At 45.5% G+C, this 22,810-nt stretch overlaps 1 protein-coding gene across 3 annotated transcripts in view; it reads right to left on the reverse strand.

Annotated features, from left to right (window-relative positions):
* The window catches only part of SEPTIN10 (septin 10), a 132,222-nt gene extending 113,718 nt beyond the window's left edge, over window positions 1–18,504 (reverse strand). For all 3 annotated transcript variants that reach the window (XM_038766797.1, XM_038766794.1, XM_038766795.1), the window contains exon 1: window positions 18,427–18,504. In XM_038766797.1, the coding sequence (XP_038622725.1) occupies window positions 18,427–18,495 (69 nt within the window). In that variant the 5' untranslated portion in view covers window positions 18,496–18,504. The remainder of the gene's footprint in view (window positions 1–18,426) is intronic.
* Window positions 18,505–22,810: the final 4,306 nt, after the last annotated feature.

Here is a 22,810-nt window from a genome sequence, read left to right on the forward strand (position 1 = left end):
ATTATTATTATTATTATCATTATTATTATTATTATTATTATTATTAGAGGCAGCATAGCCTAGTGGCAAGAGTGTGGGCTTGGGAGTTGGAAGATGTGGGTTCTAATCCCAGCTCCGCCACTCGTCTGCTGTGTGACCTAGGGCGAGTCGCTTCACTTCTCTGGGCCTCAGTTCCCTCATCTGGAAAATGGGGATGAAGACTGGGAGTCCCCCGTGGGACAATCTGATTACCTTGTATCTACCCCAGCGCTTGCTTGGCACGTAGTAAGCGCTTAACAAATACCGTAATAATATTAATAATAAAGTGACAGAGCCAGGAATAATAACGATGGCATTTGTTAAGCGCTTCCTATGTGCCAAGCACTGTTCTAAGCGCTGAGGGGGATACAAGGTGATCAGGTTGTCCCACGGGGGGCTCACAGTCTTAATCCCCATTTTCCAGATGAGGGAACTGAGGCCCAGAGAAGTGAAGTGACAATTGGCGGAGCTGGGATAATAATAATAATAATAATGCTGGCATTTGTTAGCGCTTACTATGTGCCAAGCACTGTTCTAAGCGCTGGAGAGGCTACAAGGTGATCAGGTTGTCCCGTGGGGGCCCATTTTACAGATGAGGGAACTGAGGCCCAGGGAAGTTAAATGACTTGCCCAAAGTCACACAGCTGACAGTTGGCAGAGCCGGGATTTGAACCCATGACCCCTGACTCCAAAGCCCGGGCTCTTTCCACTGAGCCACGCTGCTTCTGTGTCCTAGCTGCCCTACAGGGGACCCCTGTGACCCTTGTACTTCCCAAGCGCTTACAGTCCAGTGCTCTGCACACAGTAAGCGCTCAATAAATACGATTGATTGATTGATTGATTGATTGACTAAATGGGCCCAGCATAGGGAAATCGAGGCCACGATCAAATGTGGATGATCCAATCCCCAAGGTCCGGGCCTGGACCCGCTTCCCGAGTTCCCGCTTGGCCGGAATGGGGATTAAGACTGTGGGGACTGTGTCCGACTGGCTTGGCGTGCATCTAAACCAGCACTTAGCACCATACCTGCCAAGCAATAATAATAATAATAATAATAATAATAATAATGGCATTTATTAAGTAGTATTAAGTAGTAAGCGCTTAACTCTACTATATAAAAATTGCATCAATATCAAATACACACAATCAGAGGCGGCGCCTTTCAAGTTAGAGGACCCAAAAAATGACATACAGGTAAATTAGGCCTCTCAGTCAATCAATCAATGGTATTGAATAATAATAATGATAATAATAATGGCATTTATTAAGTAGTATTAAGTAGTAAGAGCTTAACACTACTATATAAAAATTGCATCAATACCAAATACACACAATCAGAGGCGGCATCTTTCAAGCTAGAGGACCCAAAAAATGACATACGAGTAAATTAGGCCTCTCAGTCAATCAATCAATGGTACTGAATAATAATAATAATAATGATGGCATTTATTAAGTAGTATTAAGTAGTAAGCGCTTAACACTACTATATAAAAATTGCATCAATATCAAATACACACAATCAGAGGCGGCATCTTTCAAGTTAGAGGACCCAAAAAATGACGTACGAGTAAATTAGGCCTCTCAGTCAATCAATCAATGGTATTGAATAATAATAATAATAATGATGGCATTTATTAAGTAGTATTAAGTAGTAAGCGCTTAACACTACTATATAAAAATTGCATCAATATCAAATACACACAGAGGCGGCATCTTTCAAGTTAGAGGACCCAAAAAATTACGTACGAGTAAATTAGGCCTCTTAATCAATCAATGGTATTGAATAATAATAATAATAATGATGATGGCTTTTATTAAGTAGTATTAAGTAGTAAGCGTTTAACAATACTATATAAAAATTCCATCAATATCAAATACACACAATCAGAGGCGGCATCTTTCAAGTTAGAGGACCCAAAGAAATGACATACGAGTAAATTAGGCCTCTCAGTCAATCAATCAATGGTATTGAGTAATAACAATAATAATGATGGCATTTATTAAGTAGTATTAAGTAGTAAGTGCTTAACAATACTATATAAAAATTGCATCAATATCAAATACACACAATTAGAGGTGGCATCTTTCAAGTTAGAGGACCCAAAAAATGACATCAAGTAAATTAGGCCTCTCAGTCAATCAATCAATGGTATTGAATAACAATAATAATAATGATGGCATTTATTAACTAGTATTAAGTAGTAAGCGCTTAACAAATACTATATAAAAATTGCATCAATATCAAATACACACAATTAGAGGTGGCATCTTTCAAGTTAGAGAACCCAAAAAATGACACCGAGTAAATTAGGCCTCTTAGTCAATCAATCAATGGCATTGAATAATAATAATAATAATAATGATGGCATTTATTAAGTAGTATTAAGTAGTAAGTGCTTAACAGTACTATATAAAAATTGCATCAATATCAAATACACACAATTAGAGGTGGCATCTTTCAAGTTAGAGGACCCAAAATATGACATACGAGTAAATTAGGCCTCTCAGTCAATCAATCAATGACATTGAATAATAATAATAATAATGATGGCATTTATTAAGTAGTATCAAGTAGTAAGCGCTTAACACTACTATATAAAAATTGCATCAATATCAAATACACACAATCAGAGGCGGCATCTTTCAAGTTAGAGGCCCCAAAAAATGATATACGAGTAAATTAGGCCTCTCAGTCAATCAATCAATGGTATTGAATAATAATAATAATGATGATGGTATTTGTTAAGCGCTTACTATGTGCAAAGCACTGTTCTAAGCACTGGGGGGGGGGGATACAAGGCGATCAAGTTGTCCCACACGGGGTTCACAATCTTAATCCCCATTTTACAGATGAGTTAACTGAGGCACAGAGAAGTGAAGTGACTTGCCCAAAGTCACACAGCTGACAATGGGCAGAGCCGGGATTTGAACTCCTGACCTCTGACTCCAAAGCCCGGGCTCTTTCCACTGAGCCACGAAGTCACTTAACTTCTCTGTGCCTCAGTTACCTCCTCTGTAAACGACTGTGAGCCCCACATGGGTCAACCTAATCACCTTGGATCCCCCCCAGCGCTTAAAACAGTGCTTCGCACATAGTAAGCGCTTAACAAGTACCATCATTATCATTATATCGGGAACTCGTAGAAACGAGCTTTGCAGACAGTAGGTGCTCATTTAATGCTGTGGACGATACTTATAATAGTACACATGAGGTTATGGGTTCAAATCCCAGCTCCACCACGTCTGCTGTGTGACCTTGGGCAAGTCACTTCACTTCTCTGGGCCTCAGTTACCTCATCTGTAAAATGGGGATTGACTGTGAGCCCCACGTGGGACAACCTGATCGCCTTGTATCCTCCAGCGCTTAGAACAGTGCTTTGCACATAGTAAGCGCTTAACAAATGTCATTATTATTATTATTATTATTATTATTATTATTATTATTATTTAATTTCCCGGGGCCGTGGGAGGTCAAACAGGAGCAATTCCTAGAAAACTGAAACAGCGTGGCCCACTGAATAGGACACAGGCCTGGGAAGCAGAAGGACCTGGATTCTAATCCCATTTCCGCCACTTGCCTGCTGTGTGACTTTGGGCAAGCCACTTAACTTCTCTGGGCCTCGGGTACCTCGTCTGGAAAACACCGGTTAAGCTAACGCTAACATAATGATTCCGGGGAACGGCGTTATTGGAGCCCAATTTTCCCCATCTAACTATACTTCCTGGGCATCCTGTGAGGATTCCCCGGGAACGGGGACCGTCTTGCACACTTATTAGAGAAGCGGCGTGGCTCAGTGGAAAAGAGGCCGGGCTTTGGAGTCAGAGGTCATGGGTTCAAATCCCCGCTCTGCCAATTGCCAGCTGTGTGACTTTGGGCAAGTCACTTCACTTCTCTGGGCCTCAGTTCCCTCATCTGGAAAACGGGGATTAAGACCATAAGCCCCACGTGGGACAACCTGATGATTTCGTAACCTCCCCAGCACCTAGAACAGCGTGCACATAGTAAGTGCTTAAGAAATGCCATTATTATTATTATTATTATTACTTATTGCTCCTGCAGTTCCAATCAATCAATCAAGCAGTCGTATTTATTGAGTGCTTATTGCATGCGGGGCACTGTACTAAGCATTCTGCACACAGTAAGCGCTCAATAAATACGACTGATTGATTGATTCTCTGAGCCTCAGTTCCCTCATCTGTAAAATGGGGATGAAGATTGTGAGCCCCCCGTGGGACAACCTGATCGCGTTGTGTCCCCTCCAGCGCTTAGTACAGTCCATTGCACATAGTAAGCGGTTAACAAATGCCATTGTTATTATTATTATTATTATTATTATTATTATTATTATTATTATTATTTGGGAGAGTAACAAGTTTCACTTGAAGCATCTCCTTATTTCAAATCCCGCTCTTTCATGCTGATTCCATACTGAAAATTCCTGGCCCACAGCTTTGCTCTCTTCACGGAAAGGGTGATGGAAATCCAACTCTCATTTTAGAAGATGATGAGCTAAAAACACTTGGCCGTCTCAAGGCTCCGGCATGACTCAAATGTCTTTCTCCCAACTAAATGCAGTTTATTCAGCCACCTCTTGCACCATCATTTTGTGGTCTAAAATATAACCAGAAACCACTGACTGCACCTTAACATCACTAGACATATTTATTTGTACATATTTATTACTCTATTTTACTTGTACCTACCTATTCTATTTATTTTATTTTGTTAGTGTGTTTGGTTTTGTTCTCCGTCTCTCCCTTCTAGACTGTGAGCCCGCTGTTGGGTAGGGACCGTCTCTATATGTTGCCAACTTGGACTTCCCAAGCGCTTAGTACAGTGCTCTGCACACAGTAAGCGCTCAAGAAATACGATTGATTGATTGATTAATCTTACCTACCCATCTTACCTCCTTCCCTTCCCCACAGCACCTGTATATATGTTTGTACATATTTATTACTCTATTTATTTAACTTGTACATATCTGTTCTATTTATTTTATTTTGTTAGTATGTTTGGTTTTGTTCTCCGTCTCCCCCTTTTAGACTGTGAGCCCACTGTTGGGTAGGGACTGTCTCTATATGTTGCCAGCTTGTACTTCCCAAGCGCTTAGTACAGTGCTCTGCACACAGTAAGCGCTCAATAAATACGATTGATTGATTGATTGACTGACTGACAGACACAGTAGAATTGAACTTTGGCAGCTTTTTAAGTAGGTTTGCTTGTCCGGCTCTGAGATAAACAGCACTTATGTACACATTACAAAACTTAAGCACATATCTGTAATTTATTTATTCATATTAACGCCTGTCTCCCCCTCTAAAAAGAATAATAATGGCATTTGTTAAGCGCTTACTATGTGCCGAGCACTGTTCTAAGCACTGGGAGAGATACGAGGTCATCAGGTTGTCCCACGTGGGGCTTGCAGTCTTCATCTCCATTTTCCAGATGAGGGAACTGAGGCCCAGAGAAGTGAAGTGACTGGCCCAAGGTCACACAGCGGACAGGTGGAAGTGCCAGGATTAGAACCCACGTCCTCTAACTCCTCTTATTGCTCTTACCAGTAGGCCACGTTGCTTCTCCACCATAAGCTCGTCGTGGGCGGGGAATGTGTCTGTTGTTATAATTTACTCTTCCAAGAGCTTAGTTCATTCAGTCAATTGTATTTACTGAGCGCTTACTGTGTGCAGAGCACTGTACTAAGCGCTTGGGAGGTACAAGTCGGCAACATATAGAGAATGTGTGTGTGTACCTAAGCACGTACACACTTACTAGAAAAAAAATTCATTCAATTGCATTTCTTGAGTGCTTGCTGTGTGCAGAGCACTGTACTAAGAGCTTGGGAGTATAATAATAATGATGGCATTTGTTAAGCGCAGGAACTGGGGCCCAGAGAAGTGAAGTGACTTGCCCAAAGTCACACAGCTGACAAGCGGCAGAGCCGGGATTAGAACCCATGACCTCTGACTCCCAAGCCCGGGCTCTTTCCACTGAGCCGTGGAATATACAACACAAAGCGCTCAATAAATATGACTGAGTGAATGAATAAATAGAGGTTATCTACTCTCTCGATACCAAATAGCAAGACAAGATCATAGTGGAGAAGCGGCGTGGCTCAGTGGAAAGAGCCCGGGCTTTGGAATCAGAGGTCCTGGGTTCAAATCCCGGCTCCGCCAACTGTCAGCTGTGTGACTTTGGGCAAGCCACTTCACTTCTCTGGGCCTCAGTTACCTCATCTGTAAAATGGGGATTGAGACTGTGAGCCCCCTGTGGGACAACCTAATCACCTTGTAACCTCCCCAGCGCTCAGAACGGTGCTTTGCACATAGTAAGCGCTTAACAAATACCGTCATTATTATTATTATGTTGTTGTGGGACAGGAATATGCCTCCCAATTCTGTGAAAATGTCCTCTCCCAAACACTTAATACAGTGCTCTGCGTACAGTCAACAGTCAGTCGTATTTACTGAGCACTTACTGTGGGCAGAGCACTGTACTAAGCGCTTGGGAGAGTACAACAGAACAATATAGCAGGCACACTCCCTGCCCACAACGAGCTTACAGTCCAGACTTGATTGACTGATTTATCTGTGAGCCCAATGCTGGGTAGGGACTGTCTCTATATGTTGCCAATTTGTACTTCCCAAGCGCTTAGTACAGTGCTCTGCACATAGTAAGCGCTCAATAAATATGATTGATTGGTTGATTGATTGATTTATCGATCACGTACAAGAGAAGTTGTGAAACATCGTCTCCTAGCATCAAAGCTATGCTCATTCAACCGTATTTACTGAGCGCTTACCGTGTGCAGAGCGCTGTACTAAGCGCTTGGGAAGTACAAGTTGGCCACATATAGAGACGGTCCCTATTTATTGAGCGCTTACTGTGTGCAGAGCACTGTACTAAGCGCTTGGGAAGTACAAGTCGGCAACATATAGAGACGGTCCCTACCCAACAGCGGGCTCACAGTCTAGCCTCTTCCAGGAGGCTTTCCTAATCTCTCCACCTCAAATCTTTCCATTACTGCCACTTTAATAATAATAATAATAATAATCTTTCCATTACTGCCACTTTAATAATAATAATAATAATAATCTTTCCATTACTGCCACTTTAATAATAATAATAATAATAAAAACAATAATAATAGCATTTATTAAGCGCTTACGATACAACAATAAACAGACACATTCCAGCGTGGCTCAGTGGAAAGAGCCCGGGCTTGAGAGTCAGAGGTCGTGGGTTCTAATCCCAGCTCGGCCGCTTGTCAGCTGTGTGACCTTGGGCCAGCCACGTCAGTGCTCTGTGCCTCAGTTACCCCATCATTCATTCAATCACATTTATTGAGCGCTTACGGTGTGCAGAGCGCTGTACTAAGCGCTTGGGAAGTCCAAGTTGGCAACATCTAGAGACGGTCCCTACCCAACGGCGGGCTCACAGCCTAGAAGGGGGAGACAGACAACAAAACAAAACACCTGGACAGAATAAATAGAATTATAGCTATAGGCACATCATTAACAAAAAACACCTGGACAGAATAAATAGAATTATAGCTATAGGCACATCATTAACAAAATAAATAGGATAGTAAATATGTATAAGTAAAATAAATAGAGTGATAGATCTGTCCAAACATATATACAGGTGATGTGGGGTGGGGAAGGAGGGAGGGCGGAGGAGAGGAAAAAGGGGGCTCAGTCTGGGAAGGCCTCTTGGAGGAGGTGAGCTCCCAACCCAGTTTCGCTGGAGGAGGATGAACGACGGCAGGATACCCAAACGGCTACTGGGAAACCGAAAGCAGCGGAGGAAATGTTTTAAGGATACCGTGAAACTCATCATCATCATCCTCAATCGTATTTATTGAGCGCTTACTCTGTGCAGAGCACTGTACTAAGCGCTTGGGAAGTACAAATTGGCAACACATAGAGACGGTCCCTACCCAACAGTGGGCTCACAGTCTAAAAGACTCAGACAATGTTACATCCCAGAGGGAAACAGGGAGTCAGTTGCTGGGGAGAGACCAGAGGGATGAATTTCTGTTGAGAATTTCGGTCTTCGAGCTGAAACTTCCCAAGAAATAAGACAAAAGGAGGCAAAAAAGGAAACGGGCTCGGGCACCGCCAAGTTGAAACGCGACACAAGGGACGACGGCCTGTTTGCGTGGACGGAGCAGCCTGGACCCGAGACAGGAAACGCTTAATAAATTCACTCAATCGCATTTGTTGAGCGCTTACTGTGCGCAGAGCACTGTACTAAGCGCTTGGGAAGCAGAGATCGGCAACATATAGAGGCGGTCCCTACCCAACAACGGACGACTGATTGAATGAATGAATTTATTTTAGTTGTACGTATCTATTCTATTTATTTTATTTTGTTAGTATGTTTGGTTTTGTTCTCTGTAGACTGTGAGCCCACTGTTGGGTAGGGACTGTCTCTAGATGTTGCCAACTTGGACTTCCCAAGCGCTTAGTCCAGTGCTCTGCACACAGTAAACGCTCAATAAATACGATTGATTGATTGAATGAATGAACTCTTGAGTTCCACGTTGGCCTTTTCAATCACACGCACGCTCTTAGGTGAGATTCCAAATCAGTACTGTCGTCTTCGACAGTGTGTGTGTGTGGTGTGAGATACACAATCAATAGCATCTATTGAGTGCTTACTGTGTGCAGAGCACTGTAATAATAATAATAATAATGGCATTTATTAAGCGCTTACTATGTGCAATCAATCAATCGTATTTATTGAGCGCTTACTATGTGCAGAGCACTGTACTAAGCGCTTGGGAAGTACAAATTGGCAACATATAGAGACAGTCCCTACCCAACAGTGGGCTCACAGTCTAAAAGGGGGAGACAGAGAACAAAACCAAACATACTAACAAAATAAAATAAATAGAATAGATATGTACAAATAAAATAAATAAATAAATAAATAGAGTAATAAATATGTACAAACATATATACATATGTACAGGTAAACATATATACATATGTGCAAAGCACTGTTCTAAGCACTGGGGAGGATACAAGGTGACCAGGTTGCCCCACGGGGGGCTCACAGTCTTCATCCCCATTTTCCAGATGAGGTAACAGGCACAGAGAAGTGAAGTGACTTGCCCAAAGTCACACAGCTGACAACTGGCGGAGCTGGGATTTGAACCCATGACCTCTGACTCCAAAGCCCGGGCTCTTTCCACTGAGCCACGCTGCTTCTCTAGAATAATAATGGCATTTGTTAAGCACTTACTACGTGCAAGGCACTGTTCTAAGCGCTGGGGGGGATACAAGGTGATCAGGTTGTCCCACGAGGGGCTCACAGTCAATCCCCATTTGACAGATGAGGTAACTGAGGCTCAGAGAAGTGAAGTGACTTGCCCAAGGTCACAGAGCAGACATGTGGCGGAGCCGGGATTTGAACCCATGACCTCTGACTCCAAAGCCCAGGCTCTTTCCACTGAGCCACGCTGCTTCTCTACACTGTACTAAGTGTTTGGGAGAGTACGATATAGTCGAGTCGGTAGACACGTTCCCTGCCCACAGTGAGCTTACAGTCTAGAGGATACAAGCATCTATACAGATATACACTCCCTGATATTAACCTACTAATATGTAATTGCTGCTAACTGTTTTTAAATAATAATGACGGCATCTGTTAAGCGCTTACAATGTGCAAAGCACTGTTCTAAGCGCTGGGGGGGATACAAGGTGATCAAGGTGATCACGTGGGGCTCCCAATCTTAACCCCCATTTTACGGATGAGGTAACTGAGGCACAGAGAAGTGAAGTGACTTGCCCAAAGTCACACAGCTGACGAAGTGCCTACTAGACTGTGAGCCCACTGCTGGGTAAGGGCCGTCTCTATAGGTTGCCAACTTGGACTTCCCAAGCGCTTAGTACAGTGCTCTGCACACAGGAAGCGCTCAATAAATACGATTGAATGAATGAATGAAAAAAATTCCAGGGATTATGGACCACTTCATGCACGGAACAGGGTACTGTGAGTGTAATACACTCTGGGAATAACTGTCATAAAATAACCTCGGGCCGGGAAACCCGAAATACGGAGGGACCAAAAAACTTCCTGCCGAACCACAATACACGGTCAAGACGACGCACAACAATGCACTGAAATTAATTAATTCATTCAATCGTATTTATTGAGCGCTTACTGTGTGCAGTGCACTGTACTAAGCGCTTGGGAAGTCCAAGTTGGCAACATCTAGAGACGGTCCCTACCCAACAACGGGCTCACAGTCTTGAAGGGGGAGACAGACAACAAATCAAAAGATATTAACAAAATAAAATCAATAGAATAGTAACTACGTACAAGAGAATAGTAAGCATGCACAGTGCCTGGCATAGAGTAAGCGCTTAACGGACACCATATTATTAAATATAAAGGCATTCTAAATCAAATTAAGAAAACCAGCGTGTTTTATAAATCGTTTGAAGACAGTATCAAGAAAAATAAAATAAAAGTCTAGGCTAAGCAGGCAACTGGACTGTCTTACTTTCTCTACGGCCGTCAGCCGGACCTCACAGCCGATTTCTCCAAGGGTTTCACTACCCACTCGTGAAATTCTATTTTAATAATAAAATGAAAAGCCAGGTTTGTCAAATTGTGAACCTGTAAGCTCCCTGTGGGCAGGGCAAGTGTCTGCCGGCTCCGTCGCGTGGCTCGGCGGGAAGAGCCCGGGCTTTGGAGTCAGAGGTCGTGGGTTCTAATCCCGGCTCCGCCACGTATCTGCTGTGTGACCTTGGGCAAGTCGCTTAACTTCTCTGAGCCTCAGTTACCCCATCTGTCAAATGGGGATGAAGACTGTGAGTCCCCAGTGGGACAACCTGATCACCCTGTAACCTCCCCAGCGCTTAGAACAGTGCTTTGCACATAGTAAGCGCTTAATAAATGCCATCATTATTATTACTCTCCACAAGCGTGGCTCAGTGGAGTCAGAGGTTGTGGGTTCTAATCCCGGCTCCGCCACATATCTGCTGCGTGACCTTGGGCAAGTCACTTAACTTCTCTGTGCCTCAGTTCCCTCATCTGTGAAATGGGCATGAAGACCGTGAGCCCCCAGTGGGACAACCTGATCACCTTGTAAGCTCCCCAGTGCTTAGAACAGTGCTTTGCACATAGTAAGCGCTTAATAAATGCCATTATTATCATTACTCTCCACAAGCGTGGCTCAGTGGAAAGAGCCTGGGCTTTGGAGTCAGAGGTAGTGGGTTCTAATCCCGGCTCCGCCACATATGTGCTGTGTGACCTTGGGCAAGTTGCTTATCTTCTCTGAGCCTCAGTTACCCCGTCTGTCAAATGGGGATGAAGACCGTGAGCCCCCCGTGGGACAACCTGATCACCTTGTAACCACCCCAGCGCTTAGAACAGTGCTTGGCACGTAGTAACCACTTAAAAAATGCCATTATAATTATTACTCTCCACAAGCGTGGCTCAGTGGAGTCCGAGGTCGTGGGTTCTAATCCCGGCTCCGCCACCTATCTGCTGTGTGACCTTGGGCAAGTCACGTCACTTCTCTGAGCCTCAGTTCCCTCATCTGTAAAATGGGGATTAAGACTGTGAGCCTGCCAACCTGATCACCTTGTATCCCCCCCAGCGCTTAGAACAGCACTTTGCACATAGAAAGCGCTTAACAAATGCTATCATCATCATAGTACAGTGCTCCCACACAGTAAGTGCTCAAGAAGAACGATCGATTGATTGCCGGCACCAAAGGGAAGCTTGTTTCAATCAATCAATCAATCAATCAATCGTATTTATTGAGCGCTTACTATGTGCAGAGCACTGTACTAAGCGCTTGGGAAGTACAAATTGGCAACACATAGAGACAGTCCCTACCCAACAGTGGGCTCACAGTCTAAAAGGGGGAGACAGAGAACAGAATCAAACATACCAACAAAATAAAATAAATAGGATAGAAATGTAGAAGTAAAATAAATAAATAAATAGAGTAATAAATATGAACAACCATATATACATATATACAGGTATATACATATATACAGGTTTATATATATGAAGGGAAGGTTGTTTCCCTTCATAAATTCCACCCAATTAAGGGGAAGGCAGGCATTCACATATATGTCAGTGGAATTATGTTGGATGGACGACAAAAATACAACAAAACAGCCTGCTTTATAGCGAGCCAAAGAAAGGGATTTTTTTTTGCAAAGATCCCGGCTCCCCGGTTTCAGAAAACACAGCTCCGGGATTACGAGAGAAGGGGACTCGGAAGAATGTGGAAAAATGCAGACATTGTATCCAGCTCTTCCCTGGGCCATGACCCTGAATTTTTCTCAAGGGGGATTTACGGAGCGTGGATCGATCCCAAATTCTTAACCTCGGGGAGAATGCAAACTAGGCGGTTTGGGGAAAAGGGTAATTTCGGGGGGAAGGAATCGGCGTTGGAATTTGAGGAAAGGAAGGAAAAACGTTAAAATACCAACAGGATGCTCAGATGAGGAGGGGAGGGCGTCATCAGGACGCAGATGGGTAAATCTGCGGGCGGGAAGAATCGTTCTCTGGGACGAAACTGGTGCAAATTTCAGGATGGAGGATCCGGCGATGAACTGGTCCCAATCACTAGGTACAAGGTCCATTCGGCAATCGATCGATTGATGGGATTTATGGAGCACTTCCTCAGTGCAAAGCACTGTAGCACAAGCTTGGAAGAGCAATCATAATAATAATAGTAATGGTATGTGTTCATTCATTCATTCGATCGGATTTACGGAGCGCTTACTGTGCGCAGAGCACTGTACTAAGCGATTGGGAAGTCCAACAAATAGAGACAATCTCTGCCCACAACAGTACACACTTGGAAGAGCAATAATAATAATAATAGTAATGGTATGTGTTCATTCATTCATTCGATCGGATTTACGGAGCGCTTACTGTGTGCAGGGCACTGTACTAAGCGATTGGGAAGTCCAACAAATAGAGACAATCTCTGCCCACAATGGTACACATTTGGAAGAGCGATAATAATAGTAATAATAGTAATGGCATTTGTTCATTCATTCATACGATAGGATTTACGGAGCGCTTACTGTGCGCAGAGCACTGTACTAAGCGATTGGGAAGTCCAACAAATAGAGACAATCTCTGCCCACAACGGTACACGCTTGGAAGAGTGATAATAATAATAATAGTAATGGTATTTGTTCATTCATTCATTCGATCACATTTACAGAGCGCTTACTGTGTGCAGAGCACTGTACTAAGCGATTGGGAAGTCCAACAAATAGAGACAATCTCTGCCCACAACGGTACACGCTTGGAAGAGCAATAATAATAATAATAGTAATGGTATGTGTTCATTCATTCATTCGATCGGATTTACGGAGCGCTTACTGTGTGCAGAGCACTGTACTAAGCGATTGGGAAGTCCAACAAATAGAGACAATCTCTGCCTACAACTGTACACGCTTGGAAGATCAATAATAATAATAATAGTAATGGTAATTGTTCATTCATTCATTTGATCGTATTTACGGAGCGCTTACTGTATGCAGAGCACTGTACTAAGCGATTGGGAAGTCCAACAAATAGAGACAATCTCTGCCCACAATGGTACACTCTTGGAAGAGCAATCATAATAACAATAGCAATGGTATTTGTTTATTCATTCATTCGATCGGATTTACAGAGCGCTTACTGTGTGCAGGGCACTGTACTAAGCGATTGGGAAGTCCAACAAATAGAGAAAATCTCTGCCCATACACTTGGAAGAGCAATAATAATAATAATAGTAATGGTATTTGTTCATTCATTCATTCAATCGTATTTAAGGAGCGCTTACTGTGCGCAGGGCACTGTACTAAGCGATTGGGAAGTCCAACAAACAGAGACAATCTCTGCCCACAACGGTACACGCTTGGAAGAGCAATCATAATAATAATAGCAATGGTATTTGTTCATTCATTCATACGATCGGATTTACGGAGCGCTTACTGTGTGCAGGGCACTGCACTAAGCGATTGGGAAGTCCAACAAATAGAGACAATCTCTGCCCATACGCTTGGAAGAGCAATAATAATAATAATAGTAATGGTATTTGTTCATTCATTCATTCGATCGGATTTACGGAGCGCTTACTGTGTGCAGAGCACTGTACTAAGCGATTGAGAAGTCCAACAAATAGAGACAATCTCTGCCCATACACTTGGAAGAGCAATAATAATAATAATAGTAATGGTATGTGTTCATTCATTTATTCGATCGGATTTACGGAGCGCTTACTGTGTGCAGGGCACTGTACTAAGCGATTGGGAAGTCCAACAAATAGAGACAATCTCTGCCCACAATGGTACACGCTTGGAAGAGCAATAATAATAATAATAATAGTAATGGTATTTGTTCATTCATTCATTCGATCGGATTTACAGAGCGCTAACTGTGCGCAGGGCACTGTACTAAGCGATTGGGAAGTCCAACAAATAGAGACAATCTCTGCCCACAACGGTACACGCTTGGAAGAGCAATCATAATAATAATAGTAATGGTATGTGTTCATTCATTCATTCGATCGGATTTACAGAGCGCTTTCTGTGTGCAGAGCACTGTACTAAGCGATTGGGAAGTCCAACAAATAGAGACAATCTCTGCCCACAATGGTACACATTTGGAAGAGCGATAATAATAATAATAATAGTAATGGTATTTGTTCATTCATTCATTCGATCGTATTTACAGAGCGCTTACTGTGTGCAGGGCACTGTACTAAGCGACTGGGAAGTCCAAGAAATAGAGACAATCTCTGCCCACAATGGTACACGCTTGGAAGAGCAATAATAATAATAATAATAGGAATGGTATTTGTTCATTCATTCATTCGATCGGATTTACAGAGCACTAACTGTGCGCAGGGCACTGTACTAAGCGATTGGGAAGTCCAACAAATAGAGACATTATCTGCCCACAACGGTATACACGCTTGGAAGAGCGATCATAATAATAATAATAATAATGGTATGTGTTCAGTCATTCATTCGATCGGATTTACAGAGCGCTTACTGTGCGTAGAGCACTGTACTAAGCGATTGGAAAGTCCAACAAATAGAGACAATCTCTGCCCACAATGGTACATGCCTGGAAGAGCAATAATAATAATAATAGTAATGGTATTTGTTCATTCATTCATTCATTCGATCGGATTTACGGAGCGCTTACTGTGCGCAGAGCACTGTACTAAGCGATTGGGAAGTCCAACAAATAGAGAGACAATCTGCCCACAACGGGATCACAAGCGCTTACTAGGTGCCAGACACTATACTAAGCACTGGAGTGGATACAAGCAGATGGACACAGTCCCAGTCCCCCGTGGGGCTCACAATCTCAATCCCCATTTTACGGATGAGGTCACTGAGGCCCATGGAAGTGAAGTGACTGGCTCAAGGTCACACAGTAGACGAGTGGCAGGGCCGGGATTAGAACCCATGACCTTCTGAGTCCCAGGCCTGGGCTCCATCCAGCTGGGACAGAATGGGTAGACAGAGAAGCAGCGTGGCTCAGTGGAAAGAGCCCGGGCTTTGGAGTCAGAGGTCATGGGTTCAAATCCCGGCTCTGCCAACTGTCAGCTGTGTGACTTTGGGCAAGTCACTTCACTTCTCTGGGCCTCAGTTACTTCATCTGGAAAATGGGGATGAAGACTGTGAGCCCCCCGTGGGACAACCTGATCACCTTGTAACCTCCCCAGCGCTTAGAACAGTGCTTTGCACATAGTAAGCACTTAATAAATGCCACCATTATTATTATTATTATTATTAATGGGCAGACACGCTCCCAATGTTGCCGGAAACGTCGTTGGGGGACAAATCCCTGATCCCGGGATTTCGGAGGGTCCGGGATGGGGGGACGAGCTCTGGCTCCGTAGCCTTCCTCTCTCTCTCTCCCCCTCTACACTGTCAGCTCGCGGTGGGGGGGAATTTCATTCATTCGACAGCATTTATTGACCGCTTGCGATGTGCGAAGCACTGTACTAAGCGCCTAGGAGAGTACAAGAGAACAGACACATTACTGCCCTCGGTGAGCTCACAGTCTAGCGGGGGAGGCAGACGTTAATTCAGGTAGATACATAACTAAACGACAGATAAATCCCCCACTGTTGGGTAGGGACCGTCTCTATATGTCGCCAACTTGGACTTCCCAAGCGCTTAGTACAGTGCTCTGCACACAGTAAGCGCTCAATAAATACGACTGATTGACTGATTGATAAATCCAGATTTATACATACGTGCTGGGGAGATGGGAGGGAAAATGAATTCATTCATTCATTCGATCGTATTTATTGAGCGCTTACTGTGTGCAGAGCACTGTACTAAGCGCTCGAGGAGTCCAAGTTGGCAACACATAGGGACGGTCCCTATCCAACAATGAATGAAAGGAGCAAGTAAGAGGGATGCAGAAGGGAGTGGGGATTAGGACTGTGAGCCTCCCGTGGGACAACCGGATTACACTGCAACCTCCCCAGCGCTTAGAACAGTGCTTTGCACATAGTAAGCGCTTAATATGTATATATGCATGAGTGAGAAGCAGCGTGGCTCAGTGGAAAGAGCACGGGCTTTGGAGTCAGAGGCCATGGGTTCGAATCCCGACTCCACCACATGTCTGCTGTGTGATCTTGGGCAAGTCACTTCACTTCTCTGGGCCTCAGTTACCTCATCTGGAAAATGGGGATTAAGACTGTGAGCCCCACATGGGACAACCTGATCACCCTGTATCCTCCCCAGCGCTTAGAACAGTGCTTTGCACATAGTAAGCGCTTAACAAATGCCAATTATTATTATTATTATTATTATATGTATGTATTTATACTCTATTTATTTTATTTGTACACATTTATTCTATTTATTTTATTTTGTCAATATGTTTTGTTCTCTGTCTCCCCCTTCTAGACTGTGAGCCCGCTGTTGGGTAGGGACCGTCTCTAGATGGTGCCAACTTGTACTTCCCAAGCGCTTAGTCCAGTGCTCTGCACACAGTAAGCGCTCAATGAAGACGATTGAATGAATGAATGAAATGGGGGGATGGGGTTGGGGGCTGGCTGGGGGAGTGGGGGCATGGGGGGATTCATTCATTCATTCATTCAATCGCATTTATTGAGCGCTTACTGTGTGCAGAGCACTGTGCTAAGCGCTTGGGAAGGACAGGTTGCCAACGTAGAGAGACGGTCCCTACCCAACAGTGGGCTCACAGTCTAGAAGGGGGAGACAGAGAACAAAACAAAACGTATTAACAAAATAAATAGATCAAATACGTACAAATAAAATAGAATAATAAATCCGTACAAACATATATACATATATACAGGTGCTGTGGGGAGGGGAAGGAGGTAAGGCGGGGGGATTCATTCATTCATTCATTCAATCGTATTTATTGAGCGCTTACTGTGTGCAGAGCACTGGACTAAACGCTCGGGAAGTCCAAGTTGGCAACATCTAGAGACGGGCCCTACCCAACAGTGGGCTCACAGTAGTCACAGTCTGGGGGGAGGGGGAGGAGGATGGGGGGAATGGGGGCCGGGGGATGGGGCTGGGGGAGTGGGAGCTGGGGGTTGGGGAGTTGAGGAATGGGGGGATGGGGCTGGGGAGATGAGGAATGGAGGGATAGGGCTGGGGGGATGGGGCTGGGGGGATGGGGGAGTGGGAGTTGGGGGGCTGAGGAATGGGGATAGGGATGGGGGATGGAGGAGTGGGGGGCTGAGGGGTGGGGCTGGGGAGATGAGGAATGGGGGATAGGGATGGGGGAGTGGGAGTTGGGGGGGTTGGGGGCTGAGGAATGGGGGATAGGGGCTGGGGGGCTGGGGGGATTGGGGAGTGGGGGAGTGGGAGCTGGGAGGTTGGGGGGCTGAGGAATGGGGGGATAGGGCTGGGGATGGGGATGGGGGAGTGGGAGCTGGGGGGATGGGGTGGAGGGCTGAGGAATGGGGGACAGGGATGGGGTGGGGGAGTGGGAGCTGGGGGGCTGGGGGCCTGAGGAATGGGGGGATAGGGCTGGGGGAGGGGGGAGGGGGGATGGGGGCTGGGGGGCTGAGGAATGGGGGATAGGGCTGGGGGAAGAGGAATGGGGGATAGGGATGGGGGAGTGGGGGCTGGGGAATGGGGCTGGGGGGTGGGGGACTGGGAGCTGGGGGGTTGGGGGGCTGAGGAATGGGGGATAGGGATGGGGGTGGGGGAGTGGGGGCTGGGGGGAAGAGGAATGGGGGGATGGGGATGGGGCTGGGGGGGTGGGGGGAGTGGGAGCTGGGAGGCTGGGGGGCTGAGGAATGGGGGACAGGGATGGGGGAGTGGGGGATGGGGGGATGGGGCTGGGGGGAAGAGGAATGGGGGGATAGGGCTGGGAGGATGGGGGAGTGGGATCTGGGGGTCTGGGGGTGGCGGGTGCGGACTGACCAGCTGTCGGGACACCTCGGCGCTGGCGGCGGCGGCGGGAGGCAGCGGAGACACGGCCGGGGCCGCCATGGCGGCGGGAAACGGGAGCCGGGAGCGGGGAGCGGGGAACCGGGAGCCGGGAACGGGGAACAGGGAACAGGGAACAGGGAACAGGGAACAGGGAAAGGGGGGCGGGGGGCGGGGACCGGGAGCGGGGCCCGGAGGGGACGGGAGGGGAGGGGCGCGGGAAGGGGCTCCCGGCCGTTGGGGGAGGAGCGGGTGGAGGAGGGGCTTCGGGAGGGGGAGGGAATGTGGGCGGGGATTCGGGAAGCGAGGGGGGGAATGGGGCGGGGCTCCGGGAAGGGAAGGAAAGGGGGGCGGGGCTTCAGTCAGTCAGTCATTCATTCAATCGTATTGATTGAGCGCTTACTGTGTGCAGAGCACTGGACTAAGCGCTTGGGAAGTCCAAGTTGGCAACATGTAGAGACGGTCCCTACCCAACAGTGGGCTCACAGTCTAGAAGGGGGAGACAGAGAACAAAACAAAATATATTAACCAAATAAAATAAATAGAATAGCTAGGCACAAGTAAAATAAATCAATCAATAGAGTAATAAATCTGTACAAACATATATACGTCTATACAGGTGCTGTGGGGAGGGGAAGGAGGTAAGGTGGGGGGATGGGGAGGGAGAGGAGGGAAGGGAATGTGGGCGGGGCTTCGGGAAGCAATCAATCAATCGTATTTATTGAGCGTTGACTGTGTGCAGAGCACTGGACTAAGCGCTTGGGAAGCACAAGGGGAAGGGACGGGGAGGGAAGGGAAGGGAAGGGAAGGGGAGGGAAGGGAAGGGAAGGGAAGGGACGGGACGGGGAGGGGAGGGGAGGGGAGGGAATGTGTGGGCGGGGCTTCGGGAAGGGGAGGGAATGTGTGGACTTTCCCATCTCTGTTGACGGCACTACCATCCTTCCCGTCTCACAAGCCCGCAAACTTGGTGTCATCCTCGACTCCGCTCTCTCGTTCACCCCTCACATCCAAGCCGTCACCAAAACCTGCCGGTCTCAGCTCCGCAACATTGCCAAGCTCCGCCCTTTCCTCTCCATCCCAACCGCTCCCCTGCTCGTTCAAGCTCTCATCCTATCCCGTCTGGACTACTGCACCAGCCTTCTCTCTGATCTCCCATCCTCGTGTCTCTCTCCACTTCAATCCATACTTCATGCGGCTGCCCGGATCGTCTTTGTCCAGAAACGCTGTGGGCATGTTACTCCCCTCCTCAAAAATCTCCAGCGGCTACCGATCAACCTGCGCATCAGGCAGAAACTCCTCCCCCTGGGCTTCCAGGCTGTCCATCCATGCCCTCGCCCCCTCCTACCTCACCTCCCTTCTGTCCTTCTCCAGCCCAGCCCGCACCTCCTCAGCGGGCCTCGTTCTCTCCTGTCCCACCGTCGACCCCCGGCCCACGTCCTCCCCCGGGCCTGGAATGCCCCCAATCCCTCTGCCCATCCTCCAAGCTAGCTCTCTTCCTCCCTTCAAGGCCCTACTGAGAGCTCACCTCCTCCAGGAGGCCTTCCCACACTGAGCCCCTTCTTTCCTCTCCCCCTCGTCCCCCTCTCCATCCCCCCGTCTTACCTCCTTCCCTTCCCCACAGCACCTGTAGATATGTATATATGGTTGTACATATTTATTACTCTATTTATTTATTTTACTTGTACATTTCTATCCTACTTATTTTATTTTGTTGGTATGTTTGGTTCTGTTCTCTGTCTCCCCCTTTTAGACTGTGAGCCCACTGTTGGGTAGGGACCGCCTCTATGTGATGCCAATTTGTACTTCCCAAGCGCTTAGTACAGTGCTCTGCACATAGTAAGCGCTCAATAAATACGATTGATTGATTGATTGATTGATTGGGCGGGGCTTCGGGAAGGGGAGGGAATGTGGGCGGGGCTTCGGAGGGGGCGGGGCCGGAGATTGGGAAGGTAAGGGAATAGTAATAATAATAATAATAGCGTTTGTACGTATTTATTACTCAATTTATTTTACTTGTACATATCTATTCTATTCATTTTATTTTGTTAATATGTTTGGTTTTACTCTCCCCCTCGTCCCCCTCTCCATCCCTCCCATCTTACCTCCTTCCCTTCCCCACAGCACCTGTATATATGGATAGATGTTTGTACAGATTCATTACTCTATTTATTTTACTTGCACATATCTATTCTATTTATTTTATTTTATTAATACGTTTGGTTTTGCTCTCCCCCTCGTCCCCCCTCCATCCCCCTCATCTTACCTCCTTCCCTTCCCCACAGCACCTGTATATATGTATAGATGTTTGTACAGATTCATTACTCTATTTATTTTACTTGTACATATCTATTCTGTTTATTTTATTTTATTAATACGTTTGGTTTTGCTCTCCCCCTCGTCCCCCTCTGCATCCCCCCATCTTACCGCCTTCCCTTCCCCACAGCACCTGTATATATGTACATGTGTTTGTACATATTTATTACTCTATTTATTTATTTTACTTGTACATATCTAGTCTATTTATTTTATTTTGTTAGTATGTTTGGTTTTGCTCTCCCCCTCGTCCCCTTCTCCATCCCCCCATCTTACCTCCTTCCCTTCCCCACAGCACCTGTATATATGTACATATGTTTGTACATATTTATTACTGTTTATTTATTTATTTTACTTGTACATATCTATTCTATTTATTTTATTTTGTTAATATGTTTGCTTTTGCTCTCCCCCTCGTCCCCTTCTCCATCCCCCCCAACTCACCTCCTTCCCTTCCCCACAGCACCTGTATATATGTATATATGTTTGTGCGTATTTATTACTCTATTTATTTATTTATTTTACTTGTACATATCTATTCTATTTATTTTATTTTGTTAGTATGTTTGGTTTTGTTGTCTGTCTCCCCCTTCTAGACTGTGAGCCCGCTGTTGGGTAGGGACCGTCTCTACATGTTGCCAACTTGGACTTCCCAAGCGCTTAGTACAGTGCTCTGCACACAGTAAGCGCTCAATAAATACGATTGATTGATTGATTGATTTAAGCGCTCAATAAATACGATTGATTGATTGATTCTCTGTCTCCCCCCTCTAGGCTGTGAGCCCACTGTTGGGTAGGGACCGTCTCTAGATGCTGCCAACTTGTACTTCCCAAGCACTTAGTACAGTGCTCTGCACACAGTAAGCGCTCAATAACTACGATTGATTGATTGATTAAGCGCTTACTATGTGCCAAGCACTGTTCTAAGCGCTGGGGGGATACAAGGTGATCAGGTTGTTCCACGTGGGGCCCACAGTCTTCATTCCCATTTTACAGATGAGGGAACTGAGGCCCAGAGAAGTTAAGTGACTTGCCAAGAGCAGTGCTTGGCACATAGTAAGCTCTTAACAAATACCATCATTATTATATCCAGCCCTTAAAGCAGTGCTTTGCACATAGTAAGCACTTAGCAAATACCATCATTACTATATCCAGCGCTTAGAACAGTGCTTGGCCCATAGTAAGCGCTTAACAAATACCATCATTATTATATCCAGCCCTTAGAGCAGTGCTTGGCACATAGTAAGCGCTTAACAAATACCATCATTATTATATGCAGCGCTTACAACAGTGCTTGGCACATAGTGAGTGCTTAACAAATGCCATCATTATTATATCCAGCGTTTAGAACAGTGCTTGGAACGTAGTAAGTGCTTAACAAATATCATCATTATTATATACTGTGTGCCCTGCACACAGTAAGCACTCAATAAATACGATTGAATGAATGAATGAATGAATGCCCGTCTCTAGATGTTCCCGACTTGGACTTCCCATTCATTCATTCAATCGTATTTATTGAGCGCTTACCGTGTGCAGAGCACTGTACTAAGCGCTTTGGAAGTCCAAGTTGGTGACATATACAGACGGTCCCTACCCAACAGCGGGCTCACAGATGACAAAACAAAACATATTAACAAAATAACAAGCAGTATTATAATAAGAAGCAGCTTGGCTCAGTGGAAAGAGCCCGGGCTTTGGAGTCAGAGGTCATGGATTCAAGTCACTTCACTTCTCTGGGCCTCAGTTCCCTCATCTGTCAAATAGGGATGAAGACTGTGAGCCCCCCGTGGGACAACCTGATCACCTTGCAAACTCCCCAGCGCTTAGAACAGTGCTTTGCACATAGTAAGCGCTTAATAAATGCCATCATTATTATTAAAATAACTAGAATAATAAATATGCACAAGTAATCATTATTATTAAAATAACTAGAATAATAAATATGTACAAGTAAAATAAATAAGAGTAATAAATTTGTACAAACATATATACAGGGGTGTGGGGAGGGGAAGGAGGTGAGGCAGGGGGGATTTATTCATTCATTCATTCAATCGCATTGATT

Source organism: Tachyglossus aculeatus, chromosome 2 (assembly GCF_015852505.1).
Source record: "Tachyglossus aculeatus isolate mTacAcu1 chromosome 2, mTacAcu1.pri, whole genome shotgun sequence".
Taxonomy (NCBI): domain Eukaryota; kingdom Metazoa; phylum Chordata; class Mammalia; order Monotremata; family Tachyglossidae; genus Tachyglossus; species Tachyglossus aculeatus.